We start from the raw sequence: 19,959 nt of genomic DNA, 5'->3' as shown, positions 1-19,959 counted from the left end.
GTTTTAATCAAAATTTTATAAAAAAAAAAAAACACAGTTCATAATTTTCAAACGTTAATGCAATAAAAAGAGAAGAAAGACGGCCACGTGAGTGTTCGTCTTTCCTCTAGTGATATATAGCTGATAGTTAGTTGTTTTATTTATAGTGGATATCCTAGTCCTAGTTATTAACATCTTTCAGGTCCCCCTCCCACCGTCCCACATTCTTCATGTTTTTGTTCATCTTCCACTTTTTCCAAATCATGTGGAGGAGTTTATTTTTTTATATTTTTTTTTTAAAGAAATCATTTGGAAGAGTTGTGCTGCTAAAAAAACGATTATTTCATCCTCATTTCGTCCTTCGGCCAACATAATAAATAGACCTTCATTGATGAATAGCTGCTAGTTGCTAAAAATCTAGCAGTGTTAAATATATATATATATTTCTACAAGTATGCATATAAAATATTAGTCTTTAGATAAATTGTTAAATGTCACATTAGTCTTTAGATACCACTGAAATTGCCTATTGGGAAATGCATATAAAATACTATAAACTTCTTACTATTTTCATATATTCTAAAAATTGAGGTTGAAAGTGATACTTGGGAGAGAGACTCAGACTAAATAAGAAATTTATTCTATTATAAATAGGACTCCAACTTCCCATAAGTGAGCAAGCTCAACCACTTAAATATATTATTCATTTGAGATTTTGCTTATTGTTTTTGTTTGAAAGTGATTTTCTAAACTATGAATTACACTCATAGTTTCCTTATGTTACTCCGACAGTCCTTTTGGCCTCCTTTCCTTGTTATGTTTTTTACCTTCATGGTAATCAAAACCATAAGATACCACTTAAATGAGAACCCTAAAAAACGTAAACTTCCCCCAGGTCCAAAACCATGGCCTATAGTTGGCAATCTTCCTGAAATGCTTGCAAACGAGCCTACGACTAGGTGGATACACAAAATAATGGAAGAAAAAAACACAGAAATAGCATGTATCCGCCTAGGAAATGTCCATGTTATCCCTGTTACTTGTCCCACAATTGCCCATGAATTCTTGAGAAAACTTGATGTTGATTTTGCATCAAGACCAGTAAGCATGGCCAGTGATATCATCTCCAGTGGATACTTGACCTCAGCTTTTGCACCTTTTGGCGAACAATGGAAAAAGATGAAGAAAATCATTACTAAAAATTTGCTCTCTCCACGCAGGCATCAGTGGCTTCAACACAAAAGGAACGAAGAAGCCGATAATATAATGTTTTATGTGTATAACAAATGCAAAGATGGCGGCCTTGTGAATGTTAGGATTGCAACACAACATTATTGTGGTAATGTGTTTAGGAAACTGTTTTTTAATACAAGGTACTTCGGAAAAGGTATGGAGGATGGAGGGCCAGGTCTTGAGGAAATTGAACATGTTGATGCTGTTTTCACATTGCTTAACCATGTTGCTTTCTCTGCATCTGATTATCTACCATGGTTGAGGCTACTTGACTTAGATGGCCACAAGGGCAAGGTAATAAGTGCAATGAGGATAATGAACAAGTATCATGATTCCCTCATTGAAGAGAGAATCGAACAATGGGATGATGGATCGAAGAATGTTGAAGAGGATTTGCTAGATGTTTTGATCTCGTTGAAAGATGTCAATAATAATCCATTATTGACAATGAAGGAAATCAAGGCCCAAGTTATTGTAAGACTTCATTTACTTCTTTATATATTTCTCCTACCATTACAAACACAATATAATTGAGATTTAATAACAGTTAAAGATGTAACTAAATCATAAAAATGTTACTAATTAAATTTAGAAACTCAAGAAAAATGTTAGTAATTAAATTTAGTAACATTTACAAAATTGTTAGGTCAAATCTGTGTTACTAAAGAGTTTTAGTATTATTTTATATTATTAGTAACATTCATAAAGTGATACTGTGTTATTTTAATGTATAGGCGTATACATTGCTATAAAAAATTCAATTCCTAACCAGAAGCAGAGATTAGGATAGTAGCATTCGACTTTTTCAATTCACTTCTTAGATTTTAAAAAGCAATTGAAAGAGTGGAATGATATGTAAAAATAGGAAATTTTGTTGAACGTTGGTATAAAACTAGTTTAGATTTATAGTGTCTAAAAAAGCTTGCTACCCTAAAATGTAGCTATGAAAATAAAGTTATGATTCATGTTTTCTTCTTTTTTTTTGTTTTTTATACGGGAAAAATTATTAATAACTGAGTGAAAGTACAAACGAACAAAGACCATCAAAACATAAACAACAAATCGAATGGTGTTGTATATAGTTGGAACACCCAAAAGAATTTCATACATCTCATTCATACAAAAAACAATCGATCGAATGCTACCACCAAAATCAATCAAAACTAACCGCTACAACCACAATATAAGCTACACCCCCACATATTGAGGCATATCCTCAAAATACATCGCAAATGATCTCAGAAACAAGTTTCAAACACCTATCGCCTGCTACTCGCAACAAAACCCCTCCCAACCATCAAACCGGCCTTCCCCCTATAACATCATCACACCTTTTCTTCACCGATTGAGCCCAAGTAAAAACCAGAAAATCTATTATTTCAAACTCATTCGGATTCCACCACCAATTTAACTCACGTCCGCTGGATAAGACATCATAACAGGCCCAAAAACTTGAGTCTAGAAGCTGACTCTCTATCGCACTACTAAAAAAGCAAAAATTAGTGAGGGAAATTTAGTGAGGGAAAACGTGAAATCCCTCTCTAATTTCGTCACTAAATTTTGCGACCAAGGAATTTGTGAGAGATTTTATTTTTTCCGTCACTAACTTCCCTCTCTAATTTTGCTTTTTCTAAGAAAAATCAATCAGTCCACAAGACTCCAAAAACAAATCACTAAAGCACCCATTAAACTATCAGGCTATCGGAGAAGACACCATAATCAACCCAAAAACTTACAATTAGACACTAACTCCCGATCTCAAAACAAAATCGATCGGCCTCTAAAATTCAAAAACCAAAATCAAACCACCCAAAATCAAACCACAAGCCAATTAAAAACAGTCCAAAATCAACAAGAGCTAGCGGCAATAGAGGTGGACCCAAATTAAAGGTCACCATGAGTAGACATCAGAAGAAAATCAAATTAAGCCCCTAACATAAACACGTAGCATAAAACACATGCTATTAACAACACAAACAATCCAAATTAACAACAATAGTCCCTCTCACTTTTTTCACTTTCACAAAGTATGGACATGAGATACACGAGCACAATAATATTTCATTTAACAAAAAAAGTGAATTGAAAGGCGTATGATAGAAAATGTTGCATAAACAACATTGTTTATTAGATGAACCCCGTGAAAAGGATACGATATTGACATTTTAAAACATAAAAAATTAAATTGAAAAAAAAAAATTAAAAACGGAAATGTTATCTGAAATTTAATTATGGGACGATATGAGAACCTTTTTATGAGAACCTTTTTTTCTTTGTTTCTAATGTCTTGTTTAAAGAGAGTGAAGTTGTATGTTTTTTAATTTAGTCCACATGGAATTAAAAAAATAATAGCCTGTTAAATATGAGTGGTATTAAGAGTATATTTTGCTTTCAGTAAAAAATAGAAGAGACCAACATGCATGGTGTTGAGGGAAGCGGTGATGCGACTTTTCCTTAAAAAATCATGAGTTTGATTCTTTAAATGGTCCCGTTATTGATTCACTAATTAATCCCATGGTATATTCAATTATGTTTCACCCTTTAAATTTTGTGAAGGTATATATTTATTTTCACCTGATTTTTTTATTTTTTTTTTTAATGAGGGGTTATTTTCATGAGATTTTGTGTACATACATCGGTTTAGCATTTTCATATTTTAAGGGCACTTGTTAACATTTTCCTTTGAATATTACCTTTACAATATGTATTTCTATGAGATCTTATAACAAAAAAAAAGTGAGATCTGATTCAAAAAAATTTAAATGATAGCTTGTTATAAACCTCTACGCAGGAATTGATAATGGCAACGGTAGACAATCCATCAAATGTAGTTGAATGGATATTGGCTGAGATGTTAATTCAGCCAGAACTTTTTGAAAAAGCAATTGAAGAATTAGACAATATAGTTGGAAAAGATAGGCTTGTACAAGAATCAGATATTCCTAAACTCAACTTCTTGAAGGCTTTTGCAAGAGAAGCTTTCCGCCTTCATCCCATTACGGATTTCAATGTTCCCCATGTCTCTACGAATGATACAATGGTTGGAAATTACTTCATACCAAAGGGAAGTCATGTACTGCTTGGAAGAAGTGGTATTGGGAGAAATCCAAAAGTTTGGACTGAACCTTACAAATTCAAACCAGAACGTCATCTTAAGAATGATGGGTCAGATATAGCATTGACAGAGCCAGAATTGAAGTTCATATCTTTTAGTACAGGAAAACGTGGTTGTCCTGCAGTTATGCTTGGTTCCACCATGACTATAATGCTATTAGCTAGGTTACTCCATGGCTTCACTTGGAGTGCACATCCAAATATATCAAGAATCAATCTTTTCGATTCCAAAGGTGTTATATCTCTTGATGAGCCACTAACGGTTGCAGCAGAGCCACGATTAGCAGCAGAATTGTACAACTTTTCATGTAAGTGAAGACAAGAAGCGAAGACCACGTATGCGCCCCTTGTGTGGCCATCCATAGGTTTATTAAGGTGTTGTAGTAATGTTTGTTTCCGCTGCTTTTTTGTTTCGCCTATGTACGACACCCTTTGTCTTTGTATTTTTCTATTGGCGAACAAACATTACGTCTTGCAATTTCTGAGTAAAAAAAAACTAAGGCATTCGGTAAAAGAGGAAATTTGAGACGAATTCAAATTCACTTCTGATTGAAGGATTTGCTCGGAATTTTTTAAACAAAGAAAAGTTTAGCTTCCTAGTTTTAACTTTTTTCACTAAACATTAGTAGCAACGAAAACAGTATTTTTAAGTTCCATAAAATTTTTGAAATCTTGAAATATTTTTAAAATCGAATAATTCCAACAATATGTGTGCTTGAGAGCTTCGTTTGAGGATCTCGAATCAACAAAGAAGAAGATTCATAGAAGGAATCTCGACAAAAGGCTTTGAGATGGCCTCGAAATATTCGTTCCAAACTTGCTAAAACTCATATTAGTATAAAAACATCTACTTTTGGGTAGGACAATGAAATCAAATATCATTTTCTTTCTTTTTGCTTCAATTGATTCAAAAGTTGAAGAAGTCATCTTGCTAGGGACATCTTTGGTGGAAAGAAGGATTGAACTAGGTATAGTTTGGGAAAGACAGAACTGTTGAGCAATTAGTTGAGGTTGGTACGAAAAGACTATAATGCCGTAAGTTGAAGGGAGAAACATACCAAAAAGAAATTATCTCCAAAGGCTTTCATAGGGCCATCTGGAGATCCTAAGTTTTGATCGAAATTCCTTTGTGTGTGAACGAAGTGGGACGGACAAAACGGAATAAGTATTATGGCATTTAAGTTTGAGAAACCACTCAAAATATTTTTTCTAAGCAAGGATAGATTATGTGGGATTGTTATGCTTGGTTAAATGTTTCAGATTACTGCTATAGAGAAAATCGTAAGGAGAATGAAACTTGGGAAGTCGTGTGAAACTAGGTATTAATTGGACCAATTACCAAGGCAACATGAGAAATCGTTACACTTCCCAAGATTGAGATGGAAATAAGGTAACAAATGTTTTCTCTCTTAAAAGGCGATTCATTTTCCTGCACTTATTTAAAATTTGAAAATCAAAATTTTGAAAAATGTCATTTGGTAGCACCTCAAATTTTGAATAACAATGTTTCGATCGAATTCATACATATTTTCTTAGAAAATCAAGAACAAGATAAAATTTTCAAGACTATTATATCGAATTAAGGAGACTCCAAGCAACATCTAGAGCTACTCAATATTCAAGTTACAGAACTTCTAAAAACTATGTAATATCAAGTGTGTTCAAGAAGCCTTTCGAGCAATCAGTTCCAAGTCTTTCATCTTCAAAGATTCAAATTAAAAGAAAAAAAAATAGCAAAGGAAGGCTAATGGAAATTCGAAGACACGTGTCATCCAAGCACTTTAAGAGTTGGTTTATCTTTCAATCTATAAATAGTAAAATAAACCACTATGCAAAAGAGTTCATTTTCATTTAATAATACTATGCCCAAACAGATAACGATAACTTCTCATTAGCAACATTGCATGAAAGATGTATGAAACTCATATATCAATCTATCTAAGTATATTTTTCCCTTTTCACGCTTCATGCCTTTAAAGCTTCAAAGCTTCTATATACAAAAAACAACATAGATTCAAACCTAATATCAAACTTATTTAAATTGTACCTAATTACAAAGATAAACATGTGGATTTGATAAGCCTTAGCTTCTTATTTTCCCATACTTCAAAAGTCATACAATTCTGCTGCTAATCGTGGCTTTGCTACCACCGTTAATGGCTCATCAAGAACCATAACACCATTGGACTCGACAAACTTTATTCTTGTTATATTGGGAGGTACACACCAAGTGAAGCCATGGAGTAACCTAGCTAATAGCATTATAGTCATTGTGGAGCCAAGCATGATACCAGGACAACCACGCCTTCCTGTACTAAAGGATATGAACTTCAATTCTGGCTCTGTCAAATCAATATCTGACCCATCATTCTTGAGATGACGTTCTGGTTTGAATTTGTAGGGTTCAGTCCAAACTTTTGGATTTCTCCCAAGACCACTTCTTCCAAGCAGTACATGACTTCCCTTTGGTATGAAGTAATTTCCAACCATTGTATCATTCAAAGAAACATGGGGAGCATTGAAATCTGTTATGGGATGGAGGCGAAACGCTTCTCTTGCACAAGCCTTCAAGAAGTTGAGTTTAGGAATATCGGATTCTTGGACCATCCTATCTTTCCCAACTATATTGTCCAATTCTTCTATGGCTTTTTCAAAGAGTTCAGGTTGATCTAACATTTCAGCCAATGTCCATTCAACTGTGTTTGATGGATTGTCTACGAATGCCAACATCAATTCCTACATAGAAATTTAATGCGAATATAATGAGTTTAATTTGAATATACCAAGCACATATGCAATCAAATCATAATTTAAATATATTGTACTATTATTATTTTTAAATATACGTACACAAATTCTTTTCAAAAATGTATACATGCCATCACAAATATTTAAATGGTAAAATTAATATGTAAACCTATTTTTCTTTCTTAACCAAAATTTAGGGTGAGGGGATGATGCCCCGGTCCAAGGCATGGAAAACTTTCGGACTTAAAGAATACTTATATAGGTTTTGGAAATATGTGTGAAAATGAAGTTAAAAATTTAGGTTTATGAATCATTTCACTATTACAGTGCATCACTTATTTTGGTTTAGATGGTTTTGAATGTATGCCGAAACTTATATATCGAGAATTTGTGTAACAAAGTAACTCACATAATCTTGTCTTCACAATCTTACAGTGAACCGTTTCACTAGCTTTTGAAAAATCGTGAGTTTTGTTGTTTTAAGAAAGTGAATCTCACTCATCAAAGTGAATCGTTTCACTCTCCAAAGAAAAACAATGAATCTCTTCACCAAACTGAATGAATCGTTTCACTTGTTTTAAAATAAGCAATGAATCAAAACCCTCGACTTTCTAGTTCAAGTTGTGTCGTTTTACTACTAGACCAGGTATTTATAAAGGTAGGAGAAAGATAAAAGGAAGTGAGTGAAGTCTTACCATAACTTGTGCCTTGATCTCCTTCGTTGTCAATAATGGTTTATCATTGGCATCTTTCAGCGTGATCAAAACATCTAGCAAGTCATCTTCAACATTCTTTGATCCATCATTCCATTGTTGGATTCTCTCTTCAATTAGGGAATCATGATAATTGTTAATTATCCTCTTTGCATTTTTTACCTTGCCCTGATGACCATCTAAGTCAAGTAACCTCAAGCATGGTAGATAATCAGATGCAGAGAAAGCAAAAACACAGTTAAGTAATACGAAAGCAGCATCAACATGTTCAACTTCCTCAAGACCAGGCCCTCCATCCTTCATACCTTTTCCAAAGTACCTTCTATTGAAAAAAAGTTTTCTATACACATTACCACAATAATGTTGAGTAGCAGTCCTTACATTGACAAGGCCACCATTTTTGCATTTGTTGTACACGTAAAACATAAGATTGTCGGCTTCATCGTTCCTTTTATCTTGAAGCCATTGATGCCTTCGTGCAGAGAACAAATCTTTAACAAGAATTTTCTTCATCTTTTTCCATTGTTCACCATAGGGTACAAGAATTGAGGTCGCGTAGCCATTGGAAATGATATCACTAGCCATGGTTGTTGGTCTTGATGCAAAATCAGCATCATGTTTTCTCAAGAATTGGCGGGCAATGGAAGGACAAGTAACAGGGATAACATTGACGTTTCCTAGACGAATACATGCTATTTCAGTGTTCAATTCTTCCATTTTCTTGTGTATCCACCTAGTTGCAGGTTTGTTTGCAAGCATTTCAGGAAGACTACCAACTATAGGCAATGGTTTGGGACCTGGGGGAAGTTTAGGTTTGTTAGGATTCTCAATAATGTAGTATCTTATGGTTTTGATTATCATAAAGCCTAAAAGAATGTTAATCAAGAAAAGCCAAAAGGACTGGGATGGTAACCAGAGGAAACTAGGAGTGTAACTCATGACTTGGGAAAGCATTTTCAAACAAAAACAAATCAAGGGGCAAAGGAACAATATGTTTTAAGTGGTTGTGCTTGGTCACTAATGAGAAGTCTAAGTCCTATTTATAATAGAATAAAACTCCTATTTACTTTTTTATTTAGTTATTAATATATATGATAATAATAAATAGTTTCTGAAAATTGCATACCTACCTTTTAACAGAATTTGTCAATTTGTAACATTAGCTGTTATTGTGATTGTTCTGCTATACTAACAAGTTTTACATTGGTTAAAAATTGAGGCTAAGAATAGTTTATAAACACGCATTTCTTGGTATGTCAACAATGTGTCTTTTATAAAGGACAAAATCTTGAAGGCTCACATTAAACCCAATGCCATCAGTACACTGAAAATGCTTGTGGACTTGAGGTCGAAACTTTAGTGTCCAATGTAGGGACATACCTACACTAACTTGAGGCTAACAAATTCTTTAGCTCTTATCTTGAAAACACCATATTTGAAACTTGAGGTGAAAACAGTTATCACGTCAATTGATAAGACATAAATTTGAGTTTATGGCTAGGAGCTTATAAACTCAAATTATTAAGAAAGATGTATTTGATAACTGTCATTTATATACACGAGTTTATTGCTTATTTTCTTTAACTTATAGCGGTTTTTAATAAGATAATTCATGTAGTTTATAGCTTAAAGCTTACTATAGCTTAAATTCTATAGTTAATCGCTATTTATCTCAATTTTACCTTGCAATCTTAACGGAAAGAAATGAATATTAATTAAATGCACATTTTTTAATGTCATTTCATATACAAAAGTCAATTCAACCATTAATTTTTTTAAATACTACAAATTCAATAAAATACCTTATCCATTATCAGTTTTTTTTTTTTGACAAGTTATCCATTATTAGTTATAAGTTAACTTATAAATCTTCCGTTATAAATTAGTTCTCGGCTATTTTTTTATCAAACAGAACAAAAATATTGAAAATCTTTTAAAATTATACAAATTACTCATTATTTTTTTTTGGCTTTCGCACCGGTTTCCGACCCACTAAAGGTGGGCGACTAAGTAATAAGTAAAAAAGACTTTGATATTTAACACATTTTACTCATTTATTGCAGATGCAAGAGACGTGTACCTACGCTGGACCGAGTGTCCCTTCATCTTAAGGTCTCCGTGTAATGTAAAGTCCTTCCAAAAATTCGTTAGGTAAGAATTCGGTCATACTACGTTTAGGAAGGAGTAAGGGAAGTACACATAGAAGTTTGAAAAAATTATGTAAGAATTAATAATGAATGGGACCTACTTGGTACTATGATTCATTGTTGTTTTTGTCTGTCTCTTTAGCTTATAGAGGATCCTAATCATACAGTAAGAATGATAGTATCTGAATAAGATGGTTTGATGTAATTAAAATAAGGGAAATGCTAACTTGTTTCTTTAGGTATATGTTAAGGAATACAACGTCGTAGAAATTTTATTTAGGAAATTGTGTCAATTTATTTTGTTAAAGGTTGAAAATTAATGTTTTGTAATATTTTTCATTTATAGAATCCTTAACATGTACCCTAAGAGCACAAGTTAACGACCTTTAATATAATAATTTTTTTTGAAAGAATAATTAAAACAAACATTTTTTTGACAAATAATTAAAATAGACATGTTTATCTCTTAGAAGACATTCCAACTAAGTTGGGATGTCTTGCAAATTCCCGTCCTTGCCATGTGCTAATATATATTATTAAAAAAAATGAAAAAAAGAAATATAAAAAAAACTAGAGAGGCATAAACCTAACCCCAGTAAATCCACACAAATGCATGTCAACCCAATCAAGTGATACGAAAATTATTGTATGTGTTTGGACGTGCTTTTATAACAATTGTGTGGATTGGATTTTAGATTCATTCTTCAAATTCAAGACAAACCACATATATAAATATTAATACATTCTTTTATTTGTATAATGCATTAATCTTTTTTAAGGAATATTGCATTAATATATTATTTGTTGGTTAATAAATTTTTTAATAATATTTATTAGCTAGATTTACTCAAAAAAATTACTATTTTATGTGTTTCAAACATAATCGATTATTTTCATTGCTAATTGTTCATTTTTTGTATATTATATGTCATATTTTGCATCAAACCTATTTTATCATGTCTTTATAGAAGGTCGAAAAAGAAACATCTATGGTGACTTATATGAACATCAACCAGATGAGCGGTTGATTGCTCCTAGCAGCTACACCGTGCATTGCACCTAATTCAAAATGTGTTTTTGTTTGCTCCTCTTTGTTTCGCTTGATTAACGATATCGATTTTGTCCTTTCAGATCTAGGTTTGTTCAACAAGTGTTATGGGTTGTCAACAATACGTGTTCAGGTTGTCAGTTTAACGCACAATCAAATCTTCGATGGTTAGTGACTTACCTAAGACATTAAGGGATTGTTACTAAAGAAGCGAGTTGAGTACCAAGACGTTGAAGATGGATTAGAGAAAATGAAAGTTCAATTCTGTTGAAGACCTTTAGGTTTTGTTTGGGAGTTTGGAGGGGAGAGGGATGAAAGGCTTCGGGGGGGAGAGAAAAATAGAGGAAAATTGAAAAATATCTTTCACATTTTTTGAAAGAGTATTTTTTTAGAGAGTGATAAATTGATGTTTATGATTAATATATTGTTAATTTTAAGAATATTATAACAACATAAATTAAATTTGAAGAATTCATATAAGGAAAATTATATGGTGAAGTCATAAGAATGACTTTTTTGGTGAAGTTAACACTATAACATCAAAAATGTAATGAGTAACACCCCACTGTTTGTACAATGACATCAAAAGTTAAGTCATCATAGTATCATCAATTCATCAGATTAACAAGACTACACTTAATCTAATTTTATCCTACATTGTTATAAGCGTAGCATCCCACAAAGTGTAACACTTAAGACTATCACATAATATCATCAACTCTGTTAAAGATTCCAACGATAAAATAGTACTTGTAAGTTCAAGATGTTGCAAGCATTACAAGATGAATTATTATTGATCATTAACCAGTAATCAACAATTTAAAAATGAATCAAACATTAAAATCAAATTTAACTTTTTCAAAAAAGTCAGTTTCCTGACTTCACCGTAGAAGCTCCCTTCAAATAAACCCTCTGAAACCTCTCAAAACCCTTCTCAAATACTCCCTCCGTCCCAAATTATAAGTAAAAAAAAAAAAAACACACTTATTAAGAAAACTAAAACATAAGAATTTGGAGTATAGTTTTTTGTGTTTTATTTGGAAAAATTTTTATAGGAAGATGTAAAAACAATTCTCATTGTCTATTAGTTATGGAAAAATTGAAAGAGAGAGAAAATTAAATGTAATTTACATTTAATTTTATGAGAATAAACAAAAGTTTTTCTTGAAAAATAGATTTTTTTTAAAAAACAAGATTCAATAGGATAAAAGTGTCTTTTTTGCTTATATTTTGGGACAAAGAAAATTAGTTTTTTTTGCTTATATTATGGGATGGAGGGAGTACAATTTTTAGCTCCCCAAACGAGGAAAGTTTTATATTTTGAAGAAAAAATAAGTCCCCCAAAACATCTTCTTCTAATGTCCTATATATTTCTTCCATTTACTCCTTTCTTTTTTTACAAACCTTTCCTCTCTTTCCCTCCAAACTCACAAAAAAAAAAAAAAAACCTTAGTAGTTTGTTTCATTAAAAATTTAATCATCTTTCTATAGTCGAAGTGTGACCAAATTAAGTTTGGATTTTGGAATATATCTCCAATGCGTGGTTTTGTGGCTCGCAAACACTACTCTCTCACTACACGCAAACCATCATTGTTGAAGGACATCCCTACAGCATATGCATTCACGTGGATAACGAGAAATTCATGAATTGAGCACATGCATGCCAAAAAACCCCATGGCCAACTACAGCAACCCACGTAGTATAAAAGAAAGAAAACATGATTTTAGTTTTGAGTTTCAGTTTTGAATTTCACTTGGAAGGTATGAATTAAAAACACTCTTTACTTCGTATAGCTATGAATTCAATCAATATAAAAACCACTAAAACATAAAATTAAAATAATTAAACATGATAAAAGATAATTAAGTTAGAAAATATGATTGAAAAAAAAAAATTATGTTAGGCCAAAAAATTAAGTTTAGGACCACAGACTTGTAAGAGTCTAGTTAACCACCGAAACTATTAAGAGAACTACCATGAATATACTAAAGTTTTACTTTCTTTTTTTTTTTTTTTTTTTTGTTTGAAGAAACTCATGTTTTACTTGACATGTGAATGATACTACTTCCCAAAATGTTTTTAAATAAAAACTTATATTACCCTTCAAAATATATAAAAACTTACATTAAAATTTTAATATTATTTTAAAAAGATAAAATTATTTAATTTTAAGTAATTTTTATTGAACACCCTTTTTTCCCATTCTGCCATTACACCCCTTATGTGGCGTTTATTTTTTATTTATTTTAATAATCCAACAAAATATTGAACCAAAATGGGTTTTAAACGATGTCTTTAAAGTTTTGATGGTAAACGAACAATTGGATATGTTAATGTGTGTTCAAGTGTACAGGACCATAAAATTAAATTCTAACTCTTAAATCAAGTTTTGGTTATGAGACATTAAGACTTTGAACATGTAAGGAAGTATCTGAAGCAAAAGAGAATCTTATAAGACTTGCAACAAGATCTGAAGGAAGGTGAAAAAGAAAGACAATATCTTAATCTTAAGAGAATATTGATGCACGGTCGGACTAATGGCAAGTGTACCAATCGTTTACCAAATAATAAAGTTATAAGTAGAATATCGTATCCACAGGGATTGTCCTTTCATCCAAAAAATTCGTGTTACTTATTTTTATCAAGTTGACGATATAAAAGTTAAGGGTTAAAAAGACTTGCAATTTTTATCTGTTTACAACAGAGCAAGTTTACCTGTTTTGGTTGCATAAAAGTAAGCAGCAGTTAAGATTCTTCGAATCTCTTCTGTATATTCATTGTTGGATAATAAGTAAAATATATGTTGTGTTTATTTATCTTAGGTAGACCATACAAGTGATGAAGCCGTTGTGATGTTCCTAATTGGATAAGGCACCACCTGACCCAATGGGATTTAACACTGAGTATATAATTAGGCTTTTCCCTCCGATGGCTAACTACACGTGATGATCGCTCGGTGATCCTTACGTGCGAGGTCTTGCTAATTCAAAGGTAATTGAAACATAAATTTTATATTGCCTTTCCAGTGTTTCTGAAGGCAATGAAGGCCAAGGTTCTGACGCAGCACGGAAGCGTAGGCTAGCAAGCGCTAAACCTAGGTAGAAAGAACAAGTTTGCAAGCTACAAACTTGTGAAAATAGGGTTCCGGAATCCACCAGACTTGAGAGAAAATCTCGAATAATTTTATTGAATCAAAAAGTGTGCCTCTTAGGCTACATAAGTTCTGCTTATATAGTGAAAGAAATAACAAACCTGTGGGCCGAAATAAAATAAAACGAAATAATAATAGAAAATTCTAGAAAACTACTAAGATTTGGCTAAATAATAAATACTACTAAATTACTAATAAAACCCTCCTGCATCAGTCTCTTCCACCTCTGAAGAACTCGACCCGAGTTCTTATTTTGATAAAGAGCTCCCTTGACACCTCCAATGAACAAGAGAACACCCTCCTAGATCCCATTGAGTGAAATGTCAAGATGGTTGTTTTGAATACTTTTTAGGTCCATCATTTGAGCCTCGACTTTAATCGTGGTACTTGATGACCAATGTTGTTTCCATAAACAAGTCATAAATTGGATGATGAAGGACCTAGAGTACTTTGAAGGAAAACAAAGTTCATTTGAAAAAGGAGCTGCAGTGCTTAGTTCTTGAATAAGAGCTTTGTTTCCCTTGTATAATGTTGAAATTTTGAACACCTCGGAAAGATCAACCTCTAATTCCATTTCTTTAGATGAAGTAGTGACTTTCAAAATCCAAGTTGCTGGATTATATTCTCCATCTTTAATCGTACCTTCACCTTTAACCCTCTCAAAGTATCTAATTAAATTAGCATAATGGTGTCCAAGTGGCCCAACATGTTTCTCTTGTCCTCCTTTCTTCAACAGGAAAAGCTTGTCAAAATATTCAATTAATATATGAACGTTGGGATGATAAATGATATGGTGTCTTACCACAGATATGGGCATATTTTCAGATGGATACAAAGGCATGCAGTCAATATCCATGACAAATTCAACCCCAAGTTCATGATGGTCAAACTGAACCCGGTATCTACAATGGTCAACAGTCAGTAGTACACTTCCATCATGAATCTCCCTTGCCTTTGGATGAATGGCAATAACACGCTGCCCAACAATTAATGGTCGAGCCAAATCAGCAGGTAGGCCTTCCTTGGTACCATAAATATCAGCATCAAATATACCAACTCTAGCACCCATATCAGCCAAAGTATAAGCAAGGTTTACAGCAGCAGTTAATTTTCCTTCACCACCCATGCAACTGGATACAGCAATATGTAATGAATGATGACGTGGAGGACAGGTCACAAGGAGTGAGTGGAACTTTTGGCAATCAGGCGCGTAGAGTGAGCAAACGCGTGAGAAAAGAGCACTCAAGGTGGGGCCAGTTTGTTAGCAAATGAATATATGAGGCAAGAGAATCCATTTTGAGGGTGTGCAATTTGTGATGTTAACATTTCTTCCCTAATCTCTCTCTCTCCTGTACTCTCACAATTATTGTACCAATTTCACTCATTGTTGATGAATCACTGAGAAATTTCCTGCTGTTTGTACTTGAATTCCAAATTCCATTAATCAAATTCAGTTTTATTCCCTTGTTATTCCACTGTTATCACTAGCATTACATTGGTGCTTTCATTGAGAGACAAGATTGAGGACAAGATTGCTTTTGAAGGGGAGGGTAATGTAATGAATGATGACGTGGAGGACAGGTCACAAGGAGTGAGTGGAACTTTTGGCAATCAGGCGAGTAGAGTGAGCAAACGCGTGAGAAAAGAGCACTCAAGGTGGGGCCAGTTTGTTAGCACACTACTAGAAAATATACATTTCACAACAGGATTTCCACATCAGTGGTAAAATACCTGATGTGAAACGTAACATTGTGGAGTATTCACATCAGTGGAGTAAATGCCTGAAGGGAAAACTAGTGAACTGAAGCTTTTTCACATCAGTGGAAATAATATCTGTAGAGAAATATAAACGCGGTGGCATTTTTGAAATTTGGATGAACTATATTGGACATCAGTCACATAATACATGTGGGGAAAAACATGTGTCACTTTTACAATTTTCACTTTCCCTTTCCCTTTCACGTTTTCACACTTACCCTCTTCACTGAGAAAATGTTTTCGTCTTCCCTCTTTGCAGAGAAACCGTGACAGCAATCTCTTCTCCCAAACTCAATCAATCACTCACACAAACATTTTCGGTTTCCCTCTTCACTCAAAAAATCCAACGGCAAACCCTTCCCCAAAAATCGAACATCTCAAATCAATTTGAATCGCCATCTCTTGTTAAAAAAAATTTTGAATCGCCATCTCACTTGTTGAGCATGAACCTCAATCTGAATCACTCACTCAATCTCGATGTAAATCGCCGACTCACTCGTTGAAATCTGAATCAGGTGAATCGCAGACTCACATCTTGTTCTTATTTCTCTCACTCACACGTTTTGGTTTTCTCTCAATCTGACCACTCACTCACTCGTTTAACTCTGAAACAGGATTCACACTTGTTGAACTCTGAACTTTGAATCAAATCTTTCTCTCAATCACTCATTCTGGCTTTCTCTCATTCACTCGAATCTCTCGCCGGGTCGATCTCCTTCAATTCAACACTGAATCAGGTGAGTCTTCAGATCTAATTAATTACAATTTCACTCTAGTAATTTGTTTGTTTACACTTTGAAGTTAGATGTTTGAATTTGTTAATTGTTTATTTCTCATATACGGTTTGTTTTTTTGTTACATAGAGAACACAATATATCATTGAATTTAAAGTTAATACCTTGCGTTTATAACTTGATTTGAGTTTAGTCTTACAAATGCTAACAGATGTGCATTTGGTAGACATGCTTTTTGCTGAATTAAATTTTATTTTCATTGCATTTGGTAGTTAGAACTTGTCTATCATCGAGCATTTGAAGACCAGAAACACGATCGCTTACTATTTATGTAATATTTGTGAAAATCTGTAAATTCATTCAAGGCAATTATAGACATGCTTTTGTGCTTCGTGTTTATTAGAACTCTGAAGTATTTTAGTATACGATGTAAATTAATAGTTGACAACATATTATAGGATGTGTAAACTATGGGGTAAATGATAAGAATGTACGTATTATTATTATTGAATGAACAACAACAAGACACAAACTCATGGATTTTCTACGTGAGGTTTATGGTTTCTGTGATATATTTTTTTAATCTGAAGCTGTGTATATTCGAGTAACGTAATGTGGTTAGATTTTTATATTATAGTTTGATAAGAATTTTCCTAATTCTAAATTTTTTTGATAAGTTAAGGTTGTTGGAATGATTGAACATGTGTACATGTATTCTGAATTAAGTTCCCTGAATTGAAAAGTATTTGTCTGATAAGGCCTTTTGTTGGAACATTTTCTTTTTGAATTTGAAGCTATATGTGTTATCTCATTATACTTGGTACTTTCTGAATCAAGTGGGACGTATGTCTCTAGACTGCACTTGTCTGAGTTCATTGAAGCTGCTTTCCTTTTCACATTGTGTCTGAGTGTGACAAAGCATCATACACCACTTAGGAGATGCTACTAGTTGTGAGTCTAGTCGTCAATTGTGTGCCCAGTTTTGGTTGGTGTTGTCTGATATGATCTATAAACAATTGATGTGAGATTGTTTTAAAGTATGCTTATTCTAGAAAAATAATCAACATGATTAATCATCTAATTGAATGCGTGGCATACATAATGGCATTTTTTGAATTCTAGAACTGTTTTTCATAATGACCTTGTCTAATTAAGGTACACATAATTTGTACTACCTATTTGATGATATTTTATTGGCTATCACATGTTTTATGACTTCAACTTATTTTTTATATAAGGTTTATTTAAATTATCTATCTAAAAATTACATAACATTAAAGTGCAGTGGCTTTTTGTATTAGATCATGGTTGTGGTATTTGATTTGTTTTACGTTGATGGTTAATGAAAAATTCTAGCACTTTACTTTAAACTTTGTTGACTAAAATTATAGAATCATAGATTCATTATTTAAGTATTTCTTTAGTTCAATTTTACAAGCATTTTCATTTATCATATCTCTTTTGATGCATAATATTTTAACATCCTTGTTGCTCTGTTGGGTAATTTACTTGTTATTGAAACCTCATGAGAGAATTATGGCACTTGATCTCCCCCATGGTGGGCATCTATCACATGGATATCAGGTTAAGTTCTTCTTTTGATTATCAGTTGTGGTCATTGCACATGTTGCCATGAGTTGCCAACCATAGAAAGTTTGCACTAGCCACTAGGACATGATGAGTGAATGTTCTAGTAAAGTAGGCACTCACACGTGATTGGAATATTGTCCTTTTGTTTTCATTATTTAAGTAAGAAAATAATTCATCAAACAGGAAAGAATTTTAGCCAAAAAACAAAAAGGAAAAGAGGTCAATTAAAAAATGTCTTACACAGGAAGTATGAACAGCTATGATAAAAAGTCTTACAAGGACGCTATGAAAACAAGCCTTTTCCATAAATTATGAGGGAGAAGGAAATTCAAATGTCTCAAATCATATACCAGCCCAATAGACTTGTGAATTGTGATTAAATTAGTTCTCTAAAAATTTTCTTTCATAGATTGTTCAAAAAAAAAAAAAAATTTTTCATAGATTTAAAAAGGACCAGAAGCATCTTTCATTCGTTCCTTAACGGATATCCTTGTAAGAATTTTTATTTTACCTCGTTTTTAATTGTCTGATTCAAGAACTTTGTTGGAATTTGTTTTGGTATCTTTGATGTATGTTGTTCCTCTAAGTTTTAAAACGATATTATTCCATCTTATATATTTGGTTTGTTTAGAATTGAGTTGAGAACATAAATAGTAGTTCTCCAATTTTTATATCTCATGCTTGGTGCTCTTGGTGCTTTTGACACACATGTTTGGATAACATGATCAGAATTTAACAACCTATTTTTTTTTATACTGCCAACCATACTAAATATTTTACGAAATCCCTAATCCCACGCCAGCCATTGCTAATGCTTCAACTGACATAACTTCTATACCTTCAGAAGTTTAATTTAGAACAAAACATGATTGTATACATGTATATGTATAGGATAATTCGTTATGGATGTTTGAGTATTACTCTCATAGTTGGTTACTTTTTACAAATTAAGATGGGCTTTGTTAGTGTTTTGGTCAGCATGTGTCTTTGCTTCAATAAACTGCTTTTGATTCTACGTTGCCACTTTTGATTTGAAATGAAGACAAACTTCTTTTTGAATCTCATCAATGTTGTGCTCAACTGTTTTACTAACATCAAATATGCATTCACTTCAATTTAGAGTTCAGTGTCCCTGTATTGTAAAATACAACAATCTATATTTTGTAATGTGAATCATGTATTGTGGTATACTTTTTTGTTCACACTCTGATCTTTGTAAGATTGTATGAAATCACTTACCTTCATTTTCTTGTACAGGCATTTGCTTTTGTTCCACTAATGTACATGTGCATCTGTACATACTACTCTTTGTTCAAAATCGGAATGTTGATGTTTTACTCACTAACGCCCAGACAAACCAGCTCAGTTAACTTACTTATGATATGCTCGTATGTTTTCTTCATTTGATATTTCCACCACTCATATTTGTGGAAAAAGAAATAAAAGAATGTACTGTATATTTGTGGTAAAATTTGATTAAGGAAATGAATGGATTTTTGTCAGGTAAGGAAAATCATGACAGAGCTCACAAGCACATCTCTTCCATTGCTGATTGGGAAGATAGCAAAATGGTAGCACTAGAAGCAGAATTTAATAATTCACATCGGTGCATATTCACCTGATGTGAAACGTGTTCTAGCAAACTTAAATTCACATCGGTGCAGATTATTGCCGATGTGAATTACGCCTACGTGACATCGGCTTCCCTGGTACACCCGATGTGAAATCCTTTGTTTTCAAACT

General features: G+C 32.9%; 2 protein-coding genes and 1 long non-coding RNA gene across 3 annotated transcripts; 2 read left to right on the top strand and 1 right to left on the bottom strand.

Annotated features, from left to right (window-relative positions):
* Positions 1-656: 656 nt before the first annotated feature.
* On the top strand, positions 657-4,912 carry LOC146939252 (isoleucine N-monooxygenase 1-like). Its single transcript, XM_085753002.1, has 2 exons — positions 657-1,686; positions 4,004-4,912. The coding sequence occupies exons 1-2, from the start codon at positions 733-735 to the stop codon at positions 4,640-4,642; spliced, it is 1,593 nt and encodes a 530-aa protein (XP_085609128.1). The 5' UTR covers positions 657-732; the 3' UTR covers positions 4,643-4,912.
* A 1,242-nt stretch (positions 4,913-6,154) lies between these two features.
* On the bottom strand, positions 6,155-8,808 carry LOC146939251 (isoleucine N-monooxygenase 1-like). Its single transcript, XM_085753001.1, has 2 exons — positions 7,770-8,808; positions 6,155-7,062 (listed from the first exon to the last, which is right to left on the bottom strand). Exons 1-2 carry the CDS (start codon positions 8,739-8,741, stop codon positions 6,433-6,435), a joined length of 1,602 nt encoding a protein of 533 aa, XP_085609127.1. The 5' UTR covers positions 8,742-8,808; the 3' UTR covers positions 6,155-6,432.
* A 7,256-nt stretch (positions 8,809-16,064) lies between these two features.
* On the top strand, positions 16,065-19,728 carry LOC146939250 (uncharacterized). The gene is made up of 3 exons (XR_015031604.1): positions 16,065-16,407; positions 16,507-16,629; positions 19,474-19,728. It is a non-coding gene; the product is annotated as an uncharacterized LOC146939250 (long non-coding RNA).
* The last annotated feature ends 231 nt before the right edge of the window (positions 19,729-19,959 follow it).

The sequence above is a fragment of the Medicago sativa genome, chromosome 3, assembly GCF_051527215.1.
Source record: "Medicago sativa cultivar Bolivia chromosome 3, Bolivia_mono, whole genome shotgun sequence".
NCBI lineage: Eukaryota > Viridiplantae > Streptophyta > Magnoliopsida > Fabales > Fabaceae > Medicago > Medicago sativa.
Note: the sequence above shows the minus strand (reverse complement) of the source record. Positions and strands in the feature narration are given on the sequence as shown.

Bases quoted from the DNA above. Each gene is read 5' to 3' on its own strand.
- LOC146939252 (XM_085753002.1), top strand. From the start codon at position 733: ATGAATTACACTCATAGTTTCCTTATGTTACTCCGACAGTCCTTTTGG. The intron at 1,687-4,003 runs GTAAGACTTCAT...ACCTCTACGCAG, and splicing joins AAATCAAGGCCCAAGTTATT to GAATTGATAATGGCAACGGT.
- LOC146939251 (XM_085753001.1), bottom strand. From the start codon at position 8,741: ATGCTTTCCCAAGTCATGAGTTACACTCCTAGTTTCCTCTGGTTACCA. The intron at 7,063-7,769 runs GTAAGACTTCAC...ATTTCTATGTAG, and splicing joins AGATCAAGGCACAAGTTATG to GAATTGATGTTGGCATTCGT.